A 27157-nucleotide genomic window follows, 5' to 3' on the forward strand; every position below is an offset into this window, starting at 1 on the left:
TGTGAAGAGAGGGGGAGACCCTTCTGTATGCAAGTGATGTGAAATAAACACCAGGATGATATTTCCTGATATTACTGAGGCTTAGGGAAGAATTTATTGATCCTTCAAACTCCCTGACAGGAGGGTGCAGCCAGGATGGGGTCAGGCTCTGCTCCCAGGGAACAGGGACAGGACAAGAGGAAATGGCCTCAAACTGTTCAGAGGAGGGTCAGGTTGGACATTTGGGAAAAAATCTTTACAGAAAGGGTTGTCAATGTTGGAATAAGGTGTCAGGGCAGTGCTGGTGTCCCCATCCCTGGAGGGATTTCAAAGCCCTGTGGAGGTGGCACTCGGGGACAGGGACAGTGGTGACTGTGGTGGTGGTGCTGGTTGATGGTTGGGCTTGATGATCTCAGAGGCTTTTTCCAGCCATATCAATTATGATTCCATGATTCAGGGATTAGTCAGGCTGCAGTTTTGATTCTTTTAATTTGCATTTCAATTTTACTTCAGTCTTTGAACTGATTCTGAGGCTATGGCAAAGCACTGAGAGTGAACTTGGTGTAAACTCCAACCTAATGTTTATATAAATTTCATGCCAATATAAGGGTACAAGAAAATCAGTGATTTCATTATCAGGAATTCAGTACGTGGTTTTCCATTTTCTGTGAATTTTAATCTATAATGTTCTAATGACCTTTTCTCCAGAACAGTTTATTATAGTGCCTCATTTATCATGCTAAAAGATATTTTTTATTTTTTTATGTGATGTTAAAAGTCACACATAAATTTGATCTTCCATTCACAGTCCACTTACTTAACAGGGTGTTTGATTTAAAGGTACTTCCGACCTGAACACAATTTAAAGGTACTTTTGGCTTGGATTCAGTTAACTTAAAATATTTTTGAGATAATTACCACACAAATATCAGTGGCAAATAGGCTAAATATGACCTCATGGGCAAGAATATATAGAGAGAATTTTTTCCCTGCATTTTATACTGAAAAAAGTCATCCATTAGATTTGTTACTCAAGCAGTTGGGCATTGTGGGAAAATTAAACTTTGCCAACTTGCTCAGCTCTTCTTTGCTAAAGGGCCATTGTCAAAGATGCTTTGTTTGCCATAAAGAAAGATTTGTAGTGACAGTTTTATATAACAACAATAATATTAATTTGAATTATTTTTGGAAGAATCTCGGAGCAGCTGGGGAAGATCATCTGCATTATGTTGACCTTACAGATGTTCAAGTTGATTCATGGAGGAATGAAGTAATTTGCCTGTGCCCATGCAGTGAACAACCAGCAGTGAAGAACAGGAGTCAGCTCGTAGATTAATTTCACATGGAATGTTCAGCTCCACTTTGACAACTTGTCTATTTTCCCTGGGAGTATTAACCCATATCTCTGCTGAAATACCCAGCTCACATCTGGAGTGCAAAAGTTGAAAAATTATTTGAAAATTTTATGCAAAGTTAAGGAAGGTTAATGTAATACTTTGTTTTTTAAGGTCAACAAAGGTGTGGGCAAATATTCACCCCAAAGAACCCATGGGGATGTGCACTTTTGGAGAGTTTAACCTTGATGGAACGGTCAGAGAATTATGGAATGATTTGGGCTGGAAAGGATCATCCTGATGCCCCTGGATCCCTGGAAGTGTCCAAAGCCAGGCTGGATATTGGGGCTTGGAGCAGCCTGGGACAGTGGAAGGTGTCCCTGCCAAGGAAGGGGTGGAATGGGATGAGTTTAAGGTCCTTCCAACCCCATCCTTTGGTAAATCACCAGGGATTTCCATTCTCTTGGAATAACTCACCCCAGACTGTCACCACCTTTTTGGCTTGGAAGAGACCTCAAAGCCCATTCCATTCAACCTCTGCCATGGCAGGGACACCTTCCACTGTCCCAGGCTGCTCCAACCTGGCCTTGGGCACTGCCAGGGATCCAGAGGCAGCCACAGCTTCTCTGGGAATTCCATCCTAGCTCCTCCTCATGCTCCTAGGGAATAATTCTTTCATAATATCCCATCCATCCCTGCCCTCTGGCAGTGGGAAGTTGTTCTTACAGTTTTAAACAATAGATTAAAAGTCATAAAAAATATGAAACTATGGGAAAAGCTCTGCACAGGCTCCTCATAGCTTTTCCTGGGGAAGAAGTGCTTCTGGAATAAATAAACCCCTTCTCTTGAGCCCCTTCCCCAGTGGATCCCATACCCTGGCATAGCTGGAGAGCTGCCCTTCCCCGGCCCCTCCATGAAGGAGATGTACAACGAGGGCACTGTAAATGTTGGTTTTATTAAATCTAAACTATAAATGTGTAAAATGATCACAATGTGCCTCCTTGCAAGAACCCACATCCAACCTGGAAAACTCCAGCCACAGAGACTTGAAGAGAAGAGCAGAAGAAGCTTGACTCTATAACATTTATTTCAAATTAATTTTCTGCCATCCAGCTCCAGCAGTTCATTTTTCCTACTGAATGGGATCTAATAAGACCTAATAGGTGATAAATCAGTTTCCCAGTTTCGGGCATTAAGGAACTGCGGTGCTGTGTTCTGCTAGAGCAGGAAGGTCTCCAGCTCTCTGTTCCACAACAAGCAGGGCATTAAATAGTCTTAAATCATCAGCCTGTCCCTTCCTCAGCTCCAGGACCACTCCTGAGGCTGGGAAATTTCACAATGAAGGATCATTCTTTATGGCAAACTCTGTAGCTGCGAGCAAAGCAATTTAAAAAACACTTTAGGAGAGTGGTTCTTACATCCTGCTCCTGTTACAAATCACTCGGCCTCAGTGTTTACAAAATCCGCAGTTTAACTAATACAGATGAGTTATCAAATTATCCTGATGGAAACAGATAGAGAGGTTGTTTCCTATCAACAGATCCATTAGGAACTAACAACAAAATGGGATTATTTACTCAGCATCTATTCATTCCCACTAATTTGGCACAGTGTTATTAGTGCTGAAGCTTTACATGCAAAACACTCCAATTCTTGGGGTAATTTAATAATGCAAGGATTGTTCCTGATCCATCATTTCATAGGATGGGCCCTATAAACCTGTGTTTAAACAGCCCAGTCCTTCCCCAGCTCTTCTATGGCAAAGCACATCCATCCCAATTAGGAGCAACACCAGCTCTGGAGAAGGTTTAGATGAGCCTGGGGTTTATTATCCTTGGCTCTCTAACCCACACTCCAAAGGCTTTATTGTTCCAAGGGCTCTTTTTCCCCGAGATAAAATCTGAACAAGGCTTTAGGAAGATTCAGAGCTGCTGCAGCTCACAGCAAAGGGGTTCACCAGATCAGCTGGTCAAAACCAGCGGAATTACCTCAGTTGGTTTAAGTCACAAACCCATCCAAGTTTTCCCTGAATCTGGAGGGGGATGTGTGCAGAAAGTGCTTTTTTGCAGCAATATTTGGGAAGTGAGAACCTCCCTCCAGCAGAAGGATGGGGATCAGGAAGGATCATTGTTCAGCCCAGAGAGGAGAAGGCTCTGGGGGGATCTAAAACCAATTCTGGACCCTGAAGGAGTTCCAGGAGAGCTGGAAAAGGACGGGATGGAGGGACAGGACACAGGGAATGGCTTTAAGCTGACAGTGGGTAGCTTTAGATGGGACTTCGGGCAGGAATTGTTCCCTGTGAGGGTGGGGAGGCCCTGGCACAGGGTGCCCAGAGCAGCTGTGGCTGCCCCTGGATCCCTGGCAGTGCCCAAGGCCAGGTTGGACATTGGGGCTTGGAGCAGCCTGGGACAGTGGGAGGTGTCCCTGCCATGGCAGGGATAGGAATGAGAAGATCTTTAGTCCCTTCCAGCCCAAACCATTCTGGAATTCCAGTTTTATGGTCAGCAGAGTTTCTTACATGTGAGAGTTGTCAGCCCAGGCCCAGCAGATTTTGGATATTCCCCTGGGATGAGGAGTTTCCCCTGTGTTTGTCCTTCCCTCCTACTCCTGAGTCAAATAATCCTCTCTGGGCAGTGATGTGTCCATTGACTGCCCTGCACATAAAAGGAGAAAATATTGGATTCAGCTGGAGAGGAGGAAGGGAAGCACAGCTTTGCTTCTCACCCTGATCGATCCCACTCGTGTGGGTGCTGAGGCTTCTTAAAGGAGAAAATGAAGTTTCAGTTGTTGTCAGAGGCAGCAGTGAAATTACCTCTGCAGTTCCAGCTGAATGAACAAAATTTTATTTATTCTCTCAAACCAAACAGGAGATAAAACACTCACACCCTGTATTTTGTTTGTACATCATCATAGCAGCATTTTCCTGCTTGAGGATTAACACCAATTGTGCTTGGATTTGTTATTTACAGGTTTCACCACTGGGCACCTTGCCTTTATTGAGTAGGAAAATCAAAAATTGCCCTTGCATGACATAAAGGCAGAGCTTTTAACATGGGAGGTCGCTGCCTGCTCAGTGGCACCTTCTGATCTACAAAGTGGGGTCAGCACAAAACGTTTCTGTCTCAAAGATGTTCAACACCCTGTGAGTTCCAGCTCTGCCAGACCTTGCCCTCGTCTGCTGGGGCATCTCACACCCACTGCAGAGGGGCTGGAACATGTCCAGGGCAGGGAATGGAGCTGGGAAGGGGCTGGAGAATTCCTGAGGGAGCTGGGAAAGGGGCTGAGCCTGGAGAAAAGGAGGCTCAGGGGGACCTTGTGGCTCTGCACAAGTCCCTGACAGGAGGGGGCAGCCGGGGGGGTCGGGCTCTGCTCCCAGGGAACAGGGACAGGAGGAGAGGGAACGGCCTCAGGCTGGGCCAGGGGACCCTCAGGGTGGATATTGGGGAATATTTCTTCATGGAAAGGTTTGTTCAGGCCTGGCACAGCTGCTCAGGTGCAGTCCCCATCCCTGGAGGGATTTAAAATCCATGTGGATGTGACACTTGGGGACATGGGGTACTGGTGGCCTTGGCAGTTCTGGGGAATGGTTGGACTCCATGATCTTGAGGGCCTTCCCAACCTTCATCATTCCATAATTTTCTCGTCATCTTTGCTGCATTTCCCTGGCTCTGTGCAGGGCTGGAGCAGGTGGAGGAAGTCAGAGGTGATAACAGAATCATGGAATTATTTAGGTCAGAAAAACCCTCCAAGAGCACTGAGTCCAACCATCCCCCAGCACTGCCAAGGTCACCAGTGTCCCATGTCCCCAAGTGCCACATCCCTTTGTCCAAGTGCTGTTGTCATTAATTTAGGCAAAGCAAGGTGCTAAAATATTTTTGTGATTTCCAAACCTGTCCGTCTAAATGTGTTTTAAAGGAATTCTGAAATCAACCAAGTGACCCACCCCCCTGCCCCGCCCCAACTTCCTCTGTTGTTCAAAGCAGCTTCCAAAAATAATCTGTGTTTGTCATAACCTGAAATTCCCATGCAGGAGTCAATTTAAACAGCTGTGACCACCCCATAATTATGATTTGTCACAGACTAATATTTACTTTTTTCATTCATTTAAAGCCCCATTTGTTTTACTGTGTATGAATTAAAAACAAAGCGTCGTGTTGGTCCCTGAATGCATAATTGCAATTAAGGTGGTGTCTTGCAGAAATAATACATGGAGGGTTAATGTGGACCACGAGCTGGTTTTAATTCTGCCTTTGTGTTTCTCTACAAGTGAATTATCCTAGGGTGGTACAGAGAAAATCACAGTTATTTGTAGCTGGGCTGTAACGTTGTGTTTTTAATGGGGCTATTTTTAATGAGGGCTCGTAGCCTGAATTGTTGATGAAAAGCAGATTAGTTCTGTTTGCTCATTCCACGAGAGGTGAGAGGCTCTGAGCAGTGTTTGTGGCCCCAGTTGGGAACTTTCCTGAAGGAAATTAGGGACCTTCTGATGAAAATGTCAACACTTGGAGAGTTCAATCACAGGAGGGCTCCGCACAAGTCTCTGTTTCTCCCTTTTTAATGACTTTAGGCTCTTAAACATTTCATGATGCCTTGGGAATAAAATGATGATATATACCAATATTTTATATTTTGTCATGAATTACAGATGTGAGTGAATGTGACCTAAATGAACACACTCCCTATTACAGGAACAACATTGGAGTGGTGTCATCATTTAATTGTCTCTTATGTCTTGGACTAAATCACAAGTTTTGAGGCCCATTTGCACCATTAAATGCTCTGTGGGGGAGGGAAGAAGCATCTAACTTAAATATTAATTAAGTTAGAATTTCCCAATTTTAATACAGCAAAATTAATATTAAGGTAGATATTTAAAAAAACCCAAACCCACAAACCCTTTATTAGTTCCCCCAATAAAATTTAAATGACTCAACCTAAACATCAAATGGGAGAGGCAAGTATTTCTAAATAAGTGAGAGAAAAAGGAAAATCTTAAAATATGCAGGAAAAATGTTTATCTCAGATAGGAAAAAAGTAGGGGGAAAAGTAAAAAATTGAAATCTTTTGCAATATTTTGTGGAACACTTATTGCATGTTTTCTCTTAAAGTACTGTTTTTAACTGAAAACCAGGCAGAAAAAGCTAATTCCTGAATTTCTCAATCCCTGTTTCTTCAGCAGTGACTCTCAGACCTCTTTGGCCTCTGGGTGTGATCGAAAGCAAAAGCTTTTTTTTTTGTGTGGCTCCTGTAACATTCAAGCTTTGGACTGTAACACTATAAATTATAGCCCAGGTTTTGTGCTGCCACTTTTAGTATCCTTTGGGATCCATTTTCAGGGATCAATGTTTGGATATTGCTGATGTTAAAGATGGAATTACTTAAAATCTGGACAACCTCTGTGTGCCATTCTGCTTTTAATTTCTCTGGAAAAAATCCAGGAAATGGAGCTTTTTACCTTGTATAAACCTTTGATCCCATTGATCACTGCTGGCCTAGATCACTCCTGCCTGCTGCCAGGCTTTCCAGAATATCTGCTGCAGATGGAGCTGAAAACTCTGGCAAATCTGCTCTGCACAAGCATCAATATCCATTGGAAAAGCAGATTTTTCCTTGCCCTTCATGGGTCATTGGATGCCAGAATCCCTCTGCATTCCAGTGTCAGTCCCTGCATCCCATTCAGCTCATTCCCAGCTTTGTTAGGCCCTGCTTTGCTGATATCGTCAATTTTTAGTGACCAGGCAGTGTTGCCCATCTCATGTGGATGCTCAAACATCACTCAAGCCAAAGATGAAGGAATTGTGTATTGGTTTAGTCCTGGAATGGTGAGTTTGGAGCAACCTGGGCTGTGGAACGTGTCCTTACCCATGGAATGGGATGATCTTTATGGTCCCAACCCAAACCATTCTGGGATTCTCTTAAATAATCCTATAAAATGAGAATGGCTTTAGGTGTTACTCCATACATAAGCATTGGGTGAAAAACCTCAACCTGAACATTTGGTTTGGTTGTGTTTTCTTGGGTGAGAAAATCTGCTGTCAGGACTAATCTGAATTTTTCCCCACTTAGGTTTTTTTTTTGCTTCTGTGAGCCATCAAATAATTGCAGTCTACTCCCAGAGAAGCTGCTGGCTTTCAGTGCCATTGGCAATATAAATCTTCTATCTAGAGAGCCAAACTGTGCAATTCAGGCCAGGGAAGAGCATAAAGGAGCAGAAATGGTGCAGAAATGTTATTTGGGCCTTGTGCCCAACTCTACTTTGCCCCAGTGCAGGAGAACCAGGCCAGGGGCATTGATTTTTGTGGAGGCATTGCCTGATTGTCTTGTCCTTGTGAGGTTCAGGAATACTTTTCCATATGGGAATTAACTTCCCTGGCACTGCATCCCCCCGTGTGCACTGTGGGATTGATGGTGCTCCAGTGTGCTGGTGTCCAATTCCCAAATTCCAAGTAAATAAACCTTGCACAGTTTTGGAGAATTCCTTATTGCCATGTCCACATTAAAGCAAACTTTTCCATGGCTCTGCCTTGGGAAGGTGAGGATTCACCCAAGGGCAGCTGTACCTGGAGGTCCTTGCACTGTCTCAAACTCACCTGTCAGAAATCAAATTTTAATCCTGTGGTGCTCTAAAACACTGTTTGTATTTCAATAGCCAGAGAATTTCCTGTTGTTTTAACAATTGTTTATCCACACAGCATAATTTAGTAGCTTAGAGAGCTTTCTTGGGATTAACAGAGGGAGTGAAATAAAAGTATTGCAAAAAGGAAATCACAGAGAACCTGATTTCAGGGAATCCCAGAATGGTTTGGCTTGGGAGGGACTTTAAAGCTCATCCAGATCCACCCTGTGCCATGGGCAGGGACATCTTCCACTGTCCCAGGCTGCTCCAAGCCCTGTCCTTGGGCACTTCCAGGGATCCAGGGGCAGCCACAGCTGCTCTGGGCACCCTGTGCCAGGGCCTGCCAACCCTCACAGGGAAAGATTTACATCCACAGTTGCATTTCATTACTTGTTCAATATAAACCACTTTTTATCCAAGCCTTTGTCCCATTGACACACTTGGCTGTGTATTTGTGACCCTGACTGTGTTTGCCTCTTAGGCTTTGATTTCACCAGGCAGAAATTAATCCCCAGCTGGAAAATTCTGGGAAGGATTGGCATATCCAAGCCAGCACCAAATCCTCCCTGGCCTTGAGCCCACTCAGAGGCTGCCCTGCAGCTCCCCACACCTTGGTGAGATCCCTGCTTAAAGGCTGGATCTGTTGGTGGGGTTAGGAATGTCCCTCTGCTGTCCTGCAGACCAGAAAACCCCCATTATTCATGGCATTGTGTGCCCTGTGAGGCTGATTTTTGTGCTGTATCACCTGGGACTGTTTCAGTGTGCAGTGCCTGGTGTGTGGGGTGCTTGAAACCTTCCCACAAAGGCAGAAATCCTGCTCAGAACCACTGAGGGACTCATCCTGCTGGGGGGTTCCTGTTACTGGCAGGTTTTGGAGCACCCTAGGGAAGCATTGATTCCACTCCTGTCTCGCTGCTCCAAAGAGAATCAGGCAGAGTACTGGGGGAGAATGGGAAGAGCAAAGCAGGGACCTTGTCCAAAAGTTAACAGCTGGGACATACTGGAGAGAGACCAACAAAGAGACAGAGATGATGATGGGTCTGGATCATCCTTCACATAAGAGACTGAGAGAGCTGGAATTGTTGAGTCTGGAGAAGTGAAGGCTCGGGGGGATCTTATCAATGTATATGAATACCTGGAGGGACAATATAAAAAGAACAGAGTCAGGTTCTAGAATAGGCTGCCCAGGGAGGGGGTGGAGTCACTGTCCCTGGAGGTGTTTGAGGAAAGACTGGATGTGGCTGAGTTGATAAGGTGGTGTTAGGTCATAGGGTGGACTTGATCTCCAAGGTCTTTGCCAACCTACTTGATTCTGTTTATACCAAGTCCTAATACACTGGGTATTAATCCTGAGACTGATGCCTTAAGTTTGAGCTTTTATGTTTTCCACATTCTGTGCTGCCCAGGGGTGCAGTTCTGAGCTCCCAGTCAGTGTCACTCAGCTCTGCACAGAGCAGGGACACAAAACAAATCCTTTTCCTGCTGCACACCAAGGACAACTTTCAGGCCCAAAAGCACAAACAAGGGTGGCTGAAGGGAGGAACAAGAAGGATGGGACCTCACAGCCTGCAGCTGGAATTGGACAATTAAACCCCAAGATGCAAACAGACCAAAACTTATAAAAATGTAAGACTTTGTGACCAGTCAGCCATTTTTTGTGATCATTTTTGGGTCCACTTTGGGTGTAGCCCTGGCCAGGCCGTGTCCCGCCCAAGGTGTACCTTAAAGGCCTTACAAAAAATCTCTGTTCTCCAGCTCTGTCCAGTCTCTGTTTCAGGTCAGCCTTTCCAAGGCATCAAGGCTACTTGGTTTTTCTCAATTTTTTTCCACAAAAAGAAAGTACTAAAAAAGATCTTTCAAAGCAAACCAGAGTAGAGTGCTGCATATTTATCCCAGGGGAGCTCTTCCCAAGGACCCATTGCATGCAGCTCACTACAGCACACACCTTGTAACAGTGTTGTAACACACCCCACTGCTTCCCTAAAACGTTTTGTGTCACTTTTATATCTGAGAGCCACCCTTGGATCAAACACAGGCTTACCTAAAGCTCCAGCAAGATTTTTTTTTTTTTTTTCACTTTGCCAGCATTAGTGTTCCCTTCACAAAGCTGTCAGCTGCATAAGCAGCCATGGCACGGCCCAGCAGAGCAGCTGCTGCCGTTTATCCCGCTCATCTCTTACAAGAAATCACATTTTAACCTCTTCCCAGGGAGTCCCTGCTCGTGTGTGTCTGCCGGGGAGATGGATTCCAGTTTTGTGAAGGTTCAGCTCTTCTGGGCAGTGCCTCTGTGCTGGTGATTGCTTGGACTAGAAAATGAAAGTCATGGGAAGGCATTGGGATAATTCAGCTCCCATGGAAACTTTCTGCCATCAGAATGAACTTCAGATTTTGGGGGAAACTTCAGCAAATGGAATTTCTGAACACACCTGACTGGTGACCCCAGCACTGAAGAGGTGACAACCCAACCTTTGCAGATTGCTTTCTTTTTCCTCATTGCTATTCTCTGGTAGAATTTGATAAATTAAATACCCACAGGAGAAAAGGGACATTCTTTTCCAAGCAGCATCATGACATTTGTTTAGCCAGGTGCAATTGTCTTCCCAGTTGATGGCAAGATGGATGAGAATGCCAAATAATTTGAAATGTAGCAGATCAATTCTATTGATTTATCCATAAGTAGCTAAAGTGGCCTTAATCACCTCCAGTATCCATGGAAATGGGGAAGGAGCAGAGGCCAGTGCTGTCAGCAAAGAGCAAGGGAGGTTGCCCTGCTGCAAACCCTGAGGCACTGTGAAGGATTTGAAAACGTGTTCAGCCAAATTCAGCCGGAACTTCCATGCTTTGCAGGAAAATTTCCCTGTGGTGTCCTTTCCCAACCTTTCCATGAATGTCTTCTGTAATTATTTCTCTTTCTGGACCGAACGTTTGTATGAAAAGCAATGCAACAGAAAAAACCCCAAACATCTTCTTCTATATTGATTTTTAGCACTGCAAAAAGTAGCTGAATTCCTTTGTGAAATCAAAGCAAAACAAGAACTGAGGTGAAAAGTTGGGCGGTGAGGCCTTGGCCCAGAGAAACTATGGTTGCTCCATCCCTGGAAGTGTCCAAGGCTAAACTTGGAGCAGCCTGGGACAGTGGAAGGTGTCCCTGCCATGGCAGGGGTGGCACTGGATGAGCTTTAAAGTCCCTTCCCACCCAAACCCTTCTGGGATTCTGTGATCCTTCCAGAGGGGAAGGTGATGATTTCTGTTCCTAGCAAAGGCTTCCTGCATTTTGTTGAGTATTGCACTACAATGAAATGCTTGTTTAATAACTCACCTGATGGCACAGATCCCTTCCAGCAGCACTCCAACAAATTACATTTGTTTGAAATTACAAGCTCTGTTGGGAGTTTTTGCCAACTGCCACAATAGAAAGTCTCATGGAATTCAGCAAGTCTGCTTCCTTTAGAATAATAACTTTGGAGTAGAGGAATAGTAACACTGTCCACTTGCAAGAGATGCTACTTTGCCAGCATTGTAGCATTAGCTCAAAACTCCTAAATTAAATTGTCTGTTTGCATTTCCATTAGAAAAATGTGATTTCTTTTATTACTCTGCCATAAAATTCTCCAGGTGCTAAAATTGAGTATGGACAGTTCTACCCACGGAGTTAGATGTAATTCCAGGAGGCAAAGTTGCTTTGGGAAACAGGATAGAAGGCTAAAACTTCCTCTCCTGTACTCAAAGTCAACCAAAAGGCACAGCTGAGACCTCAGATGCATGGTGAAGAGAGGAGGAGACTGAGGGCAGTCAGATCCAGGGTTGTCTAAGTACATCCCAATCCCTGGAGAGACTCAAAGCCCACCTGGGCACAGCCCTGAGCAGCTGCTCCAGAGGCACCTTGGAAAAAGAATCTACTGTGCCTCTGGCAGGGCCCTGGCTATTGGTAGTCAGCCCACAAGTTTGTCCTTCAGCGTTTTGTAACTCAGTGATTTTTCATTCATCTGTCCCCTTTGTTTTAGAGGAGCTGGGCCTGGAATACTGATGAGGGGAGAGCTATCAGTGATTAGAGATAATGTGCTAAAGCCAGGGCTGAAATATTTGTTAGAAAATAGGTTAATAAAGTGACATGGAGCACCTGTGCTGCTGTGGAGCAGGCATTATGAGGAGATTATGCTAATGTGGGTATTTAGTAGCAAGTCTTCTTTGGGATTACTCTTTGCTATTATCATCCTCAGCCCAGGAATTGTAATTCAAAAGGCAGCAAATGATCAAGGATTTAGTGTCTCTTTTTTTTTTTTTTTTTTTTTTTTTAAGTTTTGACTACTCTTTAGCCTGCTAAATTAGAGGAAGCTGCAAGGAATCTTTTAAACACTTTTAAAATGCTCTTTAAGAGAAAGAAGTGGTTTGGGCAGGGATGTGTAAATATAAAGAAGTGTTAAATGAAATTAATTCGTGGTGGGCAGCTGGTAGGCCTGGAGGTGCAAAGGCAGGTGAAGAGGGAAAGTAAAGAGACAAAAATGGGGAAAGGAGAAAACTGGCGGAGATGCAAGGGCACCTTCAGGCTGAGCCAGTTAAATGACTTTGAGTCTCTTATGGTGAGACACCTCAAATTCTGGGGGCAGTTTTGGACCCTTCTCAACAAGACAAACATGGAGAGGCTGGAGCATGTCCAGGGCAGGGAATAGAGCTGGGAAGGAGCTGGAGAATTCCTGAGGGAGCTGGGAAAGGGGCTGAGCCTGGAGAAAAGGAGGCTCAGGGGGGACCTTGTGGCTCTGCACGAGTCCCTGACAGGAGGGGACAGCCGGGGTGGTCGGGCTCTGCTCCCAGGGAACAGGGACAGGAGGAGAGGGAACGGCCTCAGGCTGGGCCAGGGGAGATTTAGGTTGAACACCAGGGAAAAATTCTTTTTTTTAATTCATGAGTAAGAAAAAAGCTGTTTAAAATGGTGCTTTGCAAGAGGGATGGAGGGGTTTGAGGTGAAGGGTGTTCAGAGAAGGCTTTGCTGTGCTGTTTGTGCCTTCCTAAACCTTTGCTTGGGTTTGGATTCTGCTCTGGGATTCCCAGGTCTGGGGCTGTTGTTTCCCACCCAGCCTGACAAGAGAAGAGGACTCTGTCTCCTGTCAGCACATGGAATTTGTCTCCCAGAGAAGCAGGAGCTCAGGCATGGGGAGCATGATGATGTGCAGGAAGGCTGATCAGCTGCAATAAGGCATTCATTATCCTTCCATCTAAATTAACTGAAATCACATCATAATAGTGCCTTTTAGAACCTCACTCCAAATTCCCTCTCTTTTATCAAATTATCACCTAAACCAAAGTTACCTTGAGCTGTATTTGTGTGTTCTTGTTTAGATAAGTATTCTGCCATTAAGGAAGTAATTTTGTCATTCTTTTTCCTTCCCTTTTTTTTTTTTTTTTGGATGTTTGCTTAACGAATAGTGGGGAGGACACTGCTTGTTTGTATTGTTTCTTTCTCTGTCAGAAATTTTCCTGTCAGAAATATTTTGCATAAACACTTAGACTGTAAATCCAAATCCCTGGGTACTGAAGGTAGCTAAATCATGTGCAAAATGGCATAGGCTGTAAAAATATTTCCACTTTTTCAATATTTCTCTGTGGACTGTTCCTCCAGAGCAGTGTTTTCTGCAGAAGTAGTTGGATGGATGTTCCTGCACCCAGCTTTCCTCAGCTCCTGCAGCTCCTGCAAATACTTTCCAACAATGTCAGAAGCTGAGTGAGAGAAAACGGGGCACAGAATGCTTTTAAACATGAGCAAATCAGGGCACTTGACTAATTAGGAGGGAGAATGGCAGAATAAAAAGCGACTGAACCTGAGAAAGGGCTAAAAAAAAATGGATTGTTTGGCACAGTGACTCCAGTTCCATTTATAAATCGAATCCCTCTGTCCCTCCTTCATTTACAATTGCCACTGGAAGTCAGGATTTGATGTATGTTCCCAGCCCTCCTGGAGGCAGTGAGGTTGTTTGGAGGGAAAAAAAAGGACCTTTTGGAAAACTACAGAATCCAACCATTAATTTTTGCTCTGTTTGGTGAAGCAATCTCTGCATCCACAAAGCAATTAAGCACCTATGGGCCTTGTGGAAGTGAATGATAATCAATAACAGGAAACATTCCCAGGAGTCAGGAGTTGAAATTGAAGTCAGTTCATGAACCAGCAGCACATTCCTGGATGGATTAACTGTGGAGTGAGAACAAGAAAGGGGCAGAAATCACTGGAGAAATGAGGACTGCCAAAGGCAGGGCAAGGTGGATGTACCCAAGCAGGTCACTGAGATTTGGTCACCTGGGTTTTTTATTTTTTCTTTGAGATTTTCTGCTTTTTATGACCTGTATTTACTCATGTTGACCTCTGCCATGGTTCCTTTTCCCCTACCTTCTCTCACCTGTGCTCTCAGCCAGGCTTTTGTGTCACATTCAAAAGTGCTGGGCAATTCACTCTTCCTGCTGGGTCATGGAGAGCTGATAGAGGTCTGATCAGGAAATGCATAAACGGGGATGAAATCCCAAAACATCCTGGTGGCAGAGGAAGGGTTCTGGGGACACCTTGGTCTCTTTCAGGGGCTCCAAGAGTGCTTGAGAGAGACTTGGGACAAGGGAGGAAAAAGGAGAAATGGCTTTAAGCTGAAAATGGGAAGATTTAGGTGGGGTTTGGGCAGGAATTGTTCTCTGGGAGTGTGGGGAGGAGCTGGGACAGAATTCCCAGAGCAGCTTTGGCTGCCCCTGGATCCCTGGCAGTGCCCAAGGCCAGGCTGGACACTGGGGCTTGGAGCAGCCTGGGACAGTGGGAGGTGTCCCTGCCCATGGCAGGCACAGGACTGGGTGGGATTTAAGGTCCCTTCCAACCCCAATCAAAATGCTTCTGATTCTGGTCTGTAAAGACCTGGAAGGTCTCTAAACACAGCATTAGAGGACAGTCCCTGCCTCAGAGGATCAAACTACAACAGAAGGAATCTGTGGATGCCCTTGGAGCCATCCCCATCCCCCCTTCCCCAGAGCTCAGACAAAACCTTCCTCTGTCCAGGGTGTTGATTTTGTTCTTTGGTGGATTTTTATGCCCTTCTTTCTTCCACATATCCTGAAGTGACTTCATTCTGTAATCATATTCCTTCTATTCCAATCACATAATAGAAAATGTTAATTTCCTGCTTTTAATTGGGTTGATAAAGTCTTTTGTCTCACAAATCTTTCCCAATACATTTGGATTAGGTTTTGTTGTCTTACATGGCAGCAGAGTCCATTGTGTTGGGTTCCAGGCTCTGAACTTGTCCCTTTTTCAAAGTTTAACTTCTGTACCTCTTCCTGACATGGATAATAAATTCTTTTGTTCATTGAAACTGAATTTCAAGAAGAGCACTTCTTTTTATGCACGCGCAACTGGGAGCCAATCTTCATTATTAATTACAGCGAGATAAGGGCTGGCACTGCCAGGGATGCTCTCCAGCTGAGAGTTTGGATTATTTATCCCTTGGCCCAGTGATGTCCACCTTTTATCCTTGAGAGTGTTCCAGCAGCCAATTCCTTTCTTCTTCAGTACAGAGCTGTTGCTTTTGGGTTAATTCCACTTATTCTGAAGAGCCACTTTTTGCTTCATTCTCCATTTTCTCTAACTTTTGACAGTGAGGTTACTGAAAATTGTCAGGACCTGCTTTGGAGGCGGAAGAGGGATTTAACTAACACCTGGAATGATAAAATATTTCATCTTCCTCTTTCAGTTTTTATTTGGGCATAAACCTGAAGCGTTTTTATATTCATGAGTTGCAGCAACTTCCCAGGTGATAACAAAGCATTGCCCAGGTTACAGCCAAGAATTCATCCAGCAGGGTTTTTTTTACTATTGAAATTCTCTCTTCAGAGTAGTGATCTTGCAACTTGCTACTTCTTCTTACCAATATTTGAATAAATATTTTTTTAAAAGCTTAATGTCATTAGATAAAAAACATCTTAATTTTGCTGTTTGCTCTTGGCACTGGAGGTGCTAAAATATCCAGAAAAGTGCTGTGAGGTTTGCCATGACATTTGATTTGCAAATGAAGATAGACTGTAATAATAATTGTAGGAGTAGAAGTAGGAGTAGCAGTAGTAGAAGAAGTAATAATAATAATAATAATGGTGATGATGAGGATGATGTTCTGTTGACTGTCACTGGGATTTCTCCACTGACCTGTATAGGAAGTGTTCTATCCAGTCACAGAAGGATTGATCATATCAAATCAAAAATAAGTTTTGATTCCAATAATTCAAAAATCAACATTTGTCTCTCCATCTCTTCTTTGGGATGTTCCTTTATGGAAAATTGGAGGAATTCCTGGCTTCCTAAACCCCCCTGACACCCAGGGGTTGTTTAATTCCAGCTCCAGTTGAACACACATTCTGTGCTCTGCTCCTTTTCCTTGCTGGCAAATACTGCAGAGTTTGTATTATTTGTTCTTTGTTGGTATTCCCTGGAATTAATAGAAGGGAAAAATGAGAGTTACAATTGAAAGAAAAATAATAGTATATAAACTAATGAGATTGTGCCAAAGCTTAATTAGATGGAATAGATTGAATACGTTACAGTGGTGTCTTAAGGCAGCATCATTAAGTTGGAGGCACAACCCTGCCTGAGTTGGAACCATTTTTATGTCCATGAGGAAGCAGCCTTGGATGGCCCCTGCACCACGTGAAATTGTTAATTCTGGGGGAAGATTTACAGATCTCATTGTATTATCAGCTTTCAAAAGCACAAAGCAAAGCAGGGATAAGGAGAGGATAAAGCTGGTGATTGTCTGATCACACAGATAACTTTGGTTTCAATCTTAGTTTGTGCTACAGCTCGGTAATTGAATCATAGATCTCAAATCCATATATTTTGGAGCAGTGCAGGGTGTTCATTTGTGTGCTGGATTCAGTTCATTTATAAATCTCTTAATGAAGGGCTTGCCCAAAACACTGACAAAGACGCTGAATATGGGCTGAAGTGCTGAAATTCCTCCTTGAGTGTGCTGGGTGCAAATGCCTCTGTCATCTTAGTTATAAAAAATAATATTATAAAACACACCTGGATATATGTATGTACTTGATTTTTATGTATATTTGCTTATATTTTAAATACACTTTTATATTTTAATTCTTTTTGTATTTTCCTTTCTGAATTTAATTTTAATTTTCCCATTTAGATCCTTTCTTTCTCCTCTGGGATTCTGCCATGGGGTTGATCTGACCTTTTACTACAAATACTTCCCAGTTGCATCGATTTTTTCCCTTTATTAATTTCTTTCAATATATAAATAAATAAACTCTCTTAGTCTGCTGATGAATTTATGTACATATTGATATATTTATATAAATGCATCAATATGTTCATAAATAATCTCTTGGCAACACATTGCCCATACATAAATATATTTATATATAAATATATTAATATATAATATAAAATATATATAAACAATGTCTGTTTCCATCATGTTGCCTGTGCATGATCTGGAGGCTTCTTTTCTCTTGGATACCAAACTTTCAGCTAAATATTAATTTTTTTCAGGAGAAATTGCCAAGTATCTTAAATTCAGTACAAACCCTTTCTAGCTGGTTTGTTTTAAATAATTCTGCCTTTTTTTTTTCTTTTTTTTTTTTCTTTTTACCAGCCTGAAGGAAAATCAACTTTTTTTATTTGCAGTAGTGAACTTTCTTTTTCAAGATTGGTTTTGGGGTGGGGAAAAAACAAACCCAGAACATGTCAGGAATGGTTTTCATCATTTTGGGGGACTCTGAGGAGACTCAAATCTCTCCCCCAGCCCACTCCAAAGAGCAGCTCATTTGTCTGGGCATTAGCTGGCAGCTGCACAGCATAAATTCTGAGTTTGCAGGGGGAATCTCATGTTTGTTTTGAAAATGGAGATCAGGCTACCAAGGAATAATCTGTTTATATTTCAGCACCATGAATATGTAGTGCCCTACTTCTCCTGTGCCATTTGGTTTTCTCTTTCAAGCTTGTCAGGCCAACTCCTTTTGCAATTTAAGAAGCATTTTAGAAACTCCATAAACTACAGTGGGTACTGAATTAGCATTTTGGAAGTAGAGCAGTGAACAATGCTTTAAAGATTGTCCTTCAGCAGCATTTCTGTTGTGCCATAAGTGGAAAGTTTTTTTGTCTCGTGTGCTTAAAAACGTGGTTTTCTTGACCTCAAAGTTAAAATACAACCAGTTGCTGGTCTGGGTTAGACACAAGACTGTAACTTTAAAAATGTATGTCTATATAGTGCTAATAAACAGAATTTTTAATGATCTCTTGATTATGAAAAGATATTTTAAAGACAAGTGATTTTATCCCAAACACTCCCTCTGTTTCTGCATATGCTAATTTAGTTGATTAATTTGGAGAACATCTGCATAGAATTCTGTACACTTACCAGTGGTGAGATCACACTGCTTTTCAAGTATCAGCCTCAAATTTCACTTTCCAGACAGACTCGGATTTTGTGTCTAATTGGGATGCCAAATATACAAAGGTAGCCCAGAAGTGTGTAATTATGTAATTTTCTCTTGATCTTTCAGAGTCTTCCTGCGAGCAATTAATCAGTATGCAGATATGCTAAACAAAAAATTCCTTGATCAAACCAACTTTGAGTTACAGGTAAGAAAAAACTCCCGGCTTTAATGGAATAAATGTTATTAATTTCGTAAATTTTTTGCCTTTAACGTGTCGGTTTTGTGAGTTTATTCATGGTTGTATTATCCCAGTTAAATCATTCCAGACTCAGCAGTTGTTGCGATCTGTTCCTGACTTGTGGGTCTTGTCATGGAATCACAGAATCACAGCAGGGTTTGGGTTGGGATTCTGCTTGAATCATCAAAACACAAAGAATTGGGATTTGTAGCTGGGAAAGATTTGTTGGAAACATAAAGGCAACGAGGAGCTGTATTAAGAATTTATCAAGAAACACCATCTCTGTGGTGTCTGTTCTTTTCTCCTTGAAATATTTATGTGCATAATTTAGAGACTTTTAAGTTGTTTTGTAGGTGTGTAGGGAAACATTTCAGAGAATTAATGGAATATCTTCTTGTCATTTTGGGGCCTTTCAGCTCTGGAACAACTATTTCCACCTGGCTGTTGCTTTTCTTACGCAAGAATCTTTACAACTGGAGAATTTTTCAAGTGCTAAAAGAGCAAAAATCCTTAACAAGTAAGTCCTGCTCATCATCTATGTCATGGCCAAGAACATGAGGTCTGTCTATTGCCATAATTTCAATTTAATTTCTTTGCTAAATCTATTCAAATTGAGATGCAATCAGGGGATAATGAAAGATTGGGTTGAAAAACATGAATCAAGTGTTGGGTGTGTTTGTGCCCTGGCATCGAGATCTGAATTTCGCCACTCGCCTCTGATGAGTTCAGTGTGGGATGTTCAGGAAGTCAAGGTTCTCAGAAGTGTTAACATGTTATAAAACTGCATTTTGAAATCACTTCAGCTTTGTGCTTCTTCCAATCTCATTTTACATCTGCTCTTTATTGTTAATTTATCCCTGACCTCTGTTTGGGGGGAATTTTGGTTGCTCCTGCCATTTCCACTGGGCTCTCCCTGAAGGATGGGTTGGGATAAGTACAGTCATTTCCTGCTTCTGAGGGATGACATTCCCTGCCACCAACCAGTCAGCATCTCACAGCAAAGGAAAGCTGTCTAAAGGGGAAAAAAGCCTGGAACATGAAGATTTTATTTAACCAGAGTGATTAAGCATGGAAAAGACCTCTAAGATCATGGAGTCAAGGCCACCACTGCCCCATGTCCCCAAGTGCCACCACATCCTTACAGCTTTTAAATCCCTCCAGGGGAGGGAAACTCCAGCTGAACAACCAATTCCAGTGCCTGGCCACCCTCTGAGTGAGGAAATTTTTCCCACTCTCCCTTTATCCTCCCCTGGCACAACTTGAGGCTGTTTTCATCTTGTCCTGTTGATATTTCTCCTGCCTTTTATTGGTGTTCCACAGAAGTGACTTTATTATTACATAACTAAACACCAAACTCTGAAAAAAAAGCAGTTTTGTGATTTCAGACAGAGTGTATAGATTCTTTTTCTGTAGCATAATACTTGGGAAGAACAGCTAGAAAGGCTGGTGAGGTCTCAAAAATGGGGAATTTCCAAGCTGTGATTCCTTGAACAGGCACAGCTCAGGCTCCTGGTGTGCACAATAAATAAAATATGTCTGTGTAGAGAAAGAAAATGCATTTTGTATCCCTTCACCTTCCCACTTCAGGTCTTTCTGTCTATTATTATGATAAGAGAAATCCCAGGGAGAGTGGGGACAGTTCATCACTGCTGCAGTGACTTGATTTTAAAGGCTTTTTGCTCCTTGTGCAGCTTTTAGGTTTTGATCAGAAAATTCAGGAAGGGCTCCACATCCCATCCCCTTTTATGGGAGCCAAGTTTTGCCCTGCAAACTCCACCTCTCCCTCCTGAGTTTTGAGGTGTTTCCTTTGGAGTCTGTGCTCTACCTGAGCCTTGAAAGAGAATTTTAAAGCATTTTAGGATCTGCTCTACCTGGAACTCGTGGGGCTTCCTTGATGAAACAGGAATATTGACAAGTTCAGTGGAAAAGTGGTGTCAAGCAGAGCTCAGGGTTTGGGGCATGTGCTGTAAATACCATAAATAACATTATAGATAAAGGGTTTTTAAGGAAATCGAGCTGGTAGTGCAGAGCCAGGTGTATTTTATTTAAGGAAATTGAGGTGGTATTGTAAAGGCAGATAGATTTTATTTAGGAAATCGAGGTGGTGTTGCAGGTAAATTTTATTCCATTAAATTTAGAATCCCTTTGCTCTCTCTGCCCAGTGTTAGTGAGCACCTACGAGAGCATTTTAGTTCAGCTCAGACTCCTGACCTGAACAAAGAGCCAAAAGCTGAGCTGTAATTGGGCTGGAAATTGCTGTCAAATACATTTGTGGACTGATGATTCCTCTTTGTCAGGATGGGAACCACAGGCACAAATTTTCTTGGAGTGATTTTTATAATAAACAGAGCAGTTTATCTCACTGAAGGAATTGAAGGAATCAACAGGCATTTCTCACTGCTAATAGAAGTAAATAAATTAAGTCATTTTAAGTGGTTGCTTAATAAAGTTTGAAAAATTGTAAATCTTTGTTTGTAATGAATTTGCAAATTGTTATTTTCAGTTTAATCAGGTTTTGGAATCAAGACAATAAATTTGAGATTCAATAAATGCGTGGTCTGGAGGCACTTTCATTGCTGTGTGAAGGCACTTCTGTGTCAAAAGGGATATAATTAATCAGTTAATTCAATCTCACACTCACCCGTCTTTTTAAGTACATATTTCAATTAAAATGTCAAATATTTAATAATTAAAATTTAATTATTGTAATTTGTGGGTTTTGCTAAACATTGCATTTAAGCATTAGATAATAACGGATTCTTAATGATGCAGAAGATTCTCTTTAATCCATATTAATGACAGGGTGTCTCACTATTATCCCCCTGAAATCCTACAAGTTGCCAGATATTACAGTTTGGCTCATCTTGTTATTTAAGTAATGATCTTTAGCTTGCAAATATTCCATGTAGCAAATGCATCCTTGGAGCTTGTTATGGTTCTGATCCCATCGTTAATGAAGCCATTGGGATGATTCCACTCATTAAAGCTCTCCTGGTGCTCATGTGGAGAGGGAGGGGAATGGAAAATGATCCTGAGAGGAGATGGGAGGTTTTGATGCCACCAGCTTTGGGGTGGATGGGCTCCCACCTCTGCCTGGGACCATGGAATGTTGGAATTGTTGAGGCTGGAAACCTTTTTCTCCAAATTTTGATGTTTACAGAAGCATTGCTGAGCTGCTGAGGGTAGCCAGGGAATCTCAATAGTGTGGGTCCAATTTGAGAACCTGTACTGGAATTTCTTCTCTTTTTCAAGGCCATGAATCTGATTTTGAGATTTAGGTCTGTGAATCTGATTTATCTGTTTGTAGGTCTTAGATTTATTTCGTTTTAATGCTGGTTTTGTTTTTCTTTTTAAGATACGGGGACATGAGAAGACAGATTGGCTTTGAGATCAGGGACATGTGGTACAACCTGGGTAAGTATCATAAACATGTGTTGCCTTCAGTGTTCCCAAAAAACAACTTAGAGGGATATTCCTGGAAAAAAATTCAATGCCAGGTTGGATGGGACTTGGAGCAACCTGATCTATGGAAGGTGTCCCTGTCCATGGAATGAGATGATCTGTGATGTCCCTTCCAACCCAAACCATCACATGATTCTCTAAAATCAATTTGCTTTCTCTTGAAACAAAAGTATGCCTGCAGAAAGCTTTGAAAAAACAGGTGATTTAAGAAATCAAGCCACCTCTGCATATTTAATTCACCATCTGGGAAGGCACATCACTCTGGTTAATATTTGTGTGTCTCGTGATTTTGTGGGTTTCAGCCTCTTGCTGAACACAAAGCAAACACATTGTTATGGTGATACCTATTCTGTAGGTTTTCTTACCTTCTTTTCTTCTGTTTAGACTTTCTATTCACAGAAAGTCTAAAATTCCCAGTACCTAGGGTTCCAACATTATTCAAAGGGGTTTTTTTTCCCCTTAAAAATATCTCTATACACACATATTTATATTTACTCCCTTGAGCATACAGTACCTGGGACTGTAGCACCAAGGATGTGTCCAAGGGTTCTCAGTACCTCAGCTTGGAAATTCTGCTTGAACTCTGCTTTTCAGCCTTGCCTGGCTGCATCAGTGACTCAGGAAAGCCTGGGTTGGACCTCCCTGGAGCTTGTAGGTAAATGAGGCAGCTCTGCCTCTCTCCAGCCTAGGCTGCTCTCTGAGTATAATTTGCCTGTACAGGGATTGAATTTCATGAGGAACTGAGTATTTACTGTGACCTGAGTGTACTCGTCTGCCAGATTTCATTTTCCTGAGCTTAACAGCCCAGACACTTCAGCTCTTCTGAGTTTTATCAAAACTTCCTTAAATGATCAGAAATAAACACGTTTGCCACTTCACTTCTATCTCTGGCTGAGCTGTTGTTGCTGAGAGTTGAAAAACCCCAGTATCTATAAGAGAAGAGAGTGCCAAGGGTTCATAAGTATTTGATATCATAGAATTTGCATCCTATCTGCTGCAATGATGAGAAAAGGCTTCAGAGAGCAGCTGAGTTCACTTTTATTAGAAGCATCTTTGGTGAATTAAGTGTCTGGAGAACAGATTAGAGCTTAGTGCACGACTGAGATGTGACTTGACAGGCAGGTAATAAAATCAGTGTCGTGCCTGCTGCTGCATCACCCAGCGTGGGATGCTGGCAGCCTCTGGGTGAGTAATTAGCCAAATCCTTTCCTCTTCCAGGCCCACAGTCCTGGAGTCATGGAATTGTTCAGGTTGGAAAAGGTGGAGTCCAGCCCAGCACTGCCAAGGCCACTAGTGCCCCATGTCCCCAAGTGCCACATCCACTTTTAAATCCCTCCAGGAATGGGGACTCCAGCACTGCCCTGGGCAACCCCTTCCAGTGCTTGTAAATCATTTTGGTGAAGAAATTGTTCACAATATCCACCCTGAGCCTCCCCTGGCCCAGCCTGAGGTCGTTCCCTCTCCTCCTGTCCCTGTTCCCTGGGAGCAGAGCCTGACCCCCCCGGCTGTCCCCTCCTGTCAGGGACTTGTGCAGAGCCACAAGGTCCCCCTGAGCCTCCTTTTCTCCAGGCTCAGCCCCTTTCCCAGCTCCTTTTCTTCTCACTGATATTTCTGGCCTTGTTGGATTCTTATGGATTCTTAAACTTTCCCCAGAATTTACTGGACTGAAAGAAGAAAGTTTGATGGAGACTTTTCCATCCAGCTGTTGTTAACTGAGGTGGTTTTATCCAGGCTGGGCTTTGTGGAGTGCATTGTGCCTTTCACTACTGCTGCTGTCACTGCCTGCTCTTTACAGGTTATTTAGTTGCTCCAGGCTTCAGTTTCTCACCATTAACAAGGATAATAATTTCCCCTGGAGTTTGGGGCATCGATTGGCACAAGGTGTAGTGTTTTCTTCAATATTTCTTTCTGTGCTGTCATGAAAGCCTTTTATTTTTAATGGATTTTTTATAAATGGAGATTATCCAGGTAAGATACCTCTGTGACCTCCTCGAGCTCTAATATCTGTGATTCTCTAAGGTCTATTAACGGGATCATTAATGCCAAAGTGGCACATGTGGAGGGAGTCAGGAAATGGCTGCTTTTCCCAAGAAAAGCTGGGAGAGAAAAGTAAATGTGAGGCAGGAGCCCAGTCCAAGGCAAACTTTGTGCTTCTAAGCAGCACCTTGATTTTCCTCATCTTCTTTATCACACAGAGAGTCCATGTTAGACTCATGGATCATGTTTAACTTCTGGCTCCTCACCAATCCCATCTGTGTCACAGCATCAATTAAGAAGGAATTCCAACTTCCCACTGCTTGGGGATCGATTGGGGGGTGCCTGACACTTTTATCTTGGAAGCTGCACTGCATTAATCAAATTATTCATGTGTGTGTTCAGAAACCAAATCAGAAGTGAAAGGCTGGAATTCTGGAATTCTTCAGCACAGGATTTTTATGTCTGTGCCATTGTGCATGAGATGGGATGAAACCAAACCACCCTGACTTTTGATTTATGGATTAAAGGGTATAGAAAAGCCTCAAAAAATAATATTTTGTCTCATCAGGTTTTGTTTCTAAATACCACTATTAACACACAATGCCTGCTGAGTAAAAACTTCTCAGCTGGGAACAAGACAGTCCTCCAGCTATAATGCACATTTAAAAGTATAATTTTTTTTCTGAAATTAAATAGTAAAATAAGAATTCTTGAAGTTTTTACTTGGCTGCCTGTTTCTGATGTGGGGGGTGCCTCAACAGTCACAACTTCCTATTTTTATGAGCAGGAAAAAAAAAAAAAAGAACATTTATAGTGCAGAACAGTGCTTCAGAGGCTTTTTTCTTTCCATACCACAACCTGAACTTTAAAATTTGTTGCTTTGAGTCACTGTTTTGTTGAAACTGGGGCTTTTTAAACCTTGCTGAGACATTAAGCATCAAACAACCATCAAACAGGCCGTGGCCTGTCTTGGAAATGCAGGAACTCAAAAGGGTTTTGTGATGCAGTTCAGCAAACGGAAGGCCGGGCTCTGACAGGAGGCTGTGTGCACGGGGCTGCAGTGGCACAGGAACTGGAGTGACATTTCAGGTGACATCCTGGTGGCAGAGGTGGCCAGGGAAAGGCCCCTGGGAGGGCAGCACTGCTCTTGGTGACGTCTGAAGCAGCTGGGGGGAGATGGAGAGGAGAAACTCCTCAAGGTGAAGGGGAATGGTTGCTGATGTCCTGCAGCCAGTGCCACCGTCTCTCCCAGGGCTTGACGTCACCAAAGGTGTCTTGACAGGGCCCTGGATGTTGTTGGAAGGTTAAAAATAGCCCTGAACTTTGGGTGTTACATAAATAGAAGTCATTACACATAACCCTCTCTGGGTTAGTCAGGCGTGTTCCCAGCCTGCCCAGGGGACAGGGGAGGCTGCTGGCAAATCACTCACAGGTTTTTGTGGCCCAGATTGAAAAGGGAAGGATATGGGAGGTGAGAATCACACGTCATCCAGCAAGGAGAGCACCTTGGGTTTGGTTTGTGATGAGGTCCCTTCCTGCTGTGTGAGCACGTCCCATGGCCAGGCACAAGACTGAGGGGAAGGTTTTGCATGGGGGAAGTTTTTTTTGCTGCAAGGGGAAGGTTTTTTGGTCAAAGGTGACTTTTTTTGCATGTGATTCTTAAAGCAGCTGCACAAGTTGGTTTGCAGAAGAGACTCCTCAATTTTCTCCCAGAATTGTCACATTTGGAGTCTCTGAATGGGAGTTCCCACACTCCCCCAGAGAGGAAAAAGGTGAATTCCTTGATGAGTTGTTTATCAGACAGGGGGATGGATGCCCTGAGGGCCAGGGGAGCCTTGTTTCCTGTCCTGCTTTGCTCCCAGTGCTTTCTTTAGTGGCCCAGCATCTCCCAGGATCACGTTGTCACAGCAAACCCATGTGTGTCACCATCGATGCGTGTGGGACTGACGTCACCCAGGCCTCCCACCTTGGGGGCTTCCCCCAGAGAGCTGATCATCAAACACATCATCACCAAATCAAAGATTCTGATCTTGTGTGGATTATTCACATCTCAAGTTCAAAAGATGTTCTTCTTCTGAGGGAATTCCTGTGCTTGAGGCAACAGAAAAACCCTCCATGGCACAGGGAGAGCTGGCAGTGTTCAATTGGTGTGTGATGAACAACTTTTGTCACCGTTATTTGTTTTCTGCAGTATTGACTCTGACACTCCTCAGGCATAACACAAGAAATCTGTCACCTGAGAGGCCCAATGTAATAATCCTTGTAGGAGGCTGAGGGGAGCTTTAGGCCTCTCACTTGGTATTCCTGAGCAGCCCCAGCACTGCAGCAGCACCCAAAGTCACCATTTTCGTTGAGTATTAATTTGCCCTGATCCGATTGCTAATGCTAATAGGATTCAGGAGTTTGCCAAATCAAGGAACTTAAATTATATCTGCTAAAAAAAGGAGCGTGTTTTGGTGGTAAAGGATTTTTCTTGATTACATTTGTTGAGATTTATGTTAGTTCTGGTCAAAGTGAAACTACCAATTAAAGACTTCACTGGTTACTGTCACAGTGCTGTAGTGCAGTGGAATAAAAATGAGTTGAAACCTTTTTCTGTCCTGTGCCACTGGTAACTGCAGTGGGGAGCAAGAATTTGAGAGCTGGAGGAAACTGAGGACTGGACTCCCAGGAATCTGGTTTGAAGCACAATACTGGGTATAGAAACAGAGTTTGAACCTGGTTGTAAACATCCCTAACAAGGCATTTGTGAGGAACATCTCCAGCTCTGTCCTGAGCTCCCAGTGGATCCCAGCCTGCTGCTGATGGAGAAATGTGTTTTTATTTTGTTTGTATTTGTATATCAGCTTCTGCCTGGAGCTCTCATGGCTGTGCTGACAAATGAGGTGATGAAACACCAGCAGAAGGTGCCCAGAGCAGCTGTGGCTGCCCCTGGATCCATGGCAGTGTCCAAGGCCGGGCTGGAGCCACTTGGGATGGTGGAAGGTGTCCCTGCATGGCAGGGGTGGAATTGGATGACCTTTAATGTCACTCCCAACTCCATCCACCCTGATGATTTTTCCATGGGCTTATTCACCAGATCATTTGCAGCACACACACTCTGCATCCATTTAGCCAATAATCCAAACAGTAACCTGC

At 43.2% G+C, this 27157-nt stretch overlaps 1 protein-coding gene across 3 annotated transcripts in view; it reads left to right on the forward strand.

Moving 5' to 3' along the window:
- DOCK1 (dedicator of cytokinesis 1) overlaps positions 1 to 27157 on the forward strand; it is a 265225-nt gene that overhangs the window by 172850 nt on the left and 65218 nt on the right. For all 3 annotated transcript variants that reach the window (XM_083866350.1, XM_083866352.1, XM_083866351.1), the window contains exons 30-32: positions 18469 to 18547; positions 18997 to 19097; positions 21936 to 21994. In XM_083866350.1, the coding sequence (XP_083722476.1) occupies positions 18469 to 18547; positions 18997 to 19097; positions 21936 to 21994 (239 nt within the window). The remainder of the gene's footprint in view (positions 1 to 18468; positions 18548 to 18996; positions 19098 to 21935; positions 21995 to 27157) is intronic.

The sequence above is a fragment of the Zosterops lateralis genome (assembly GCF_965231275.1).
Source record: "Zosterops lateralis genome assembly, chromosome: 8".
NCBI lineage: Eukaryota > Metazoa > Chordata > Aves > Passeriformes > Zosteropidae > Zosterops > Zosterops lateralis.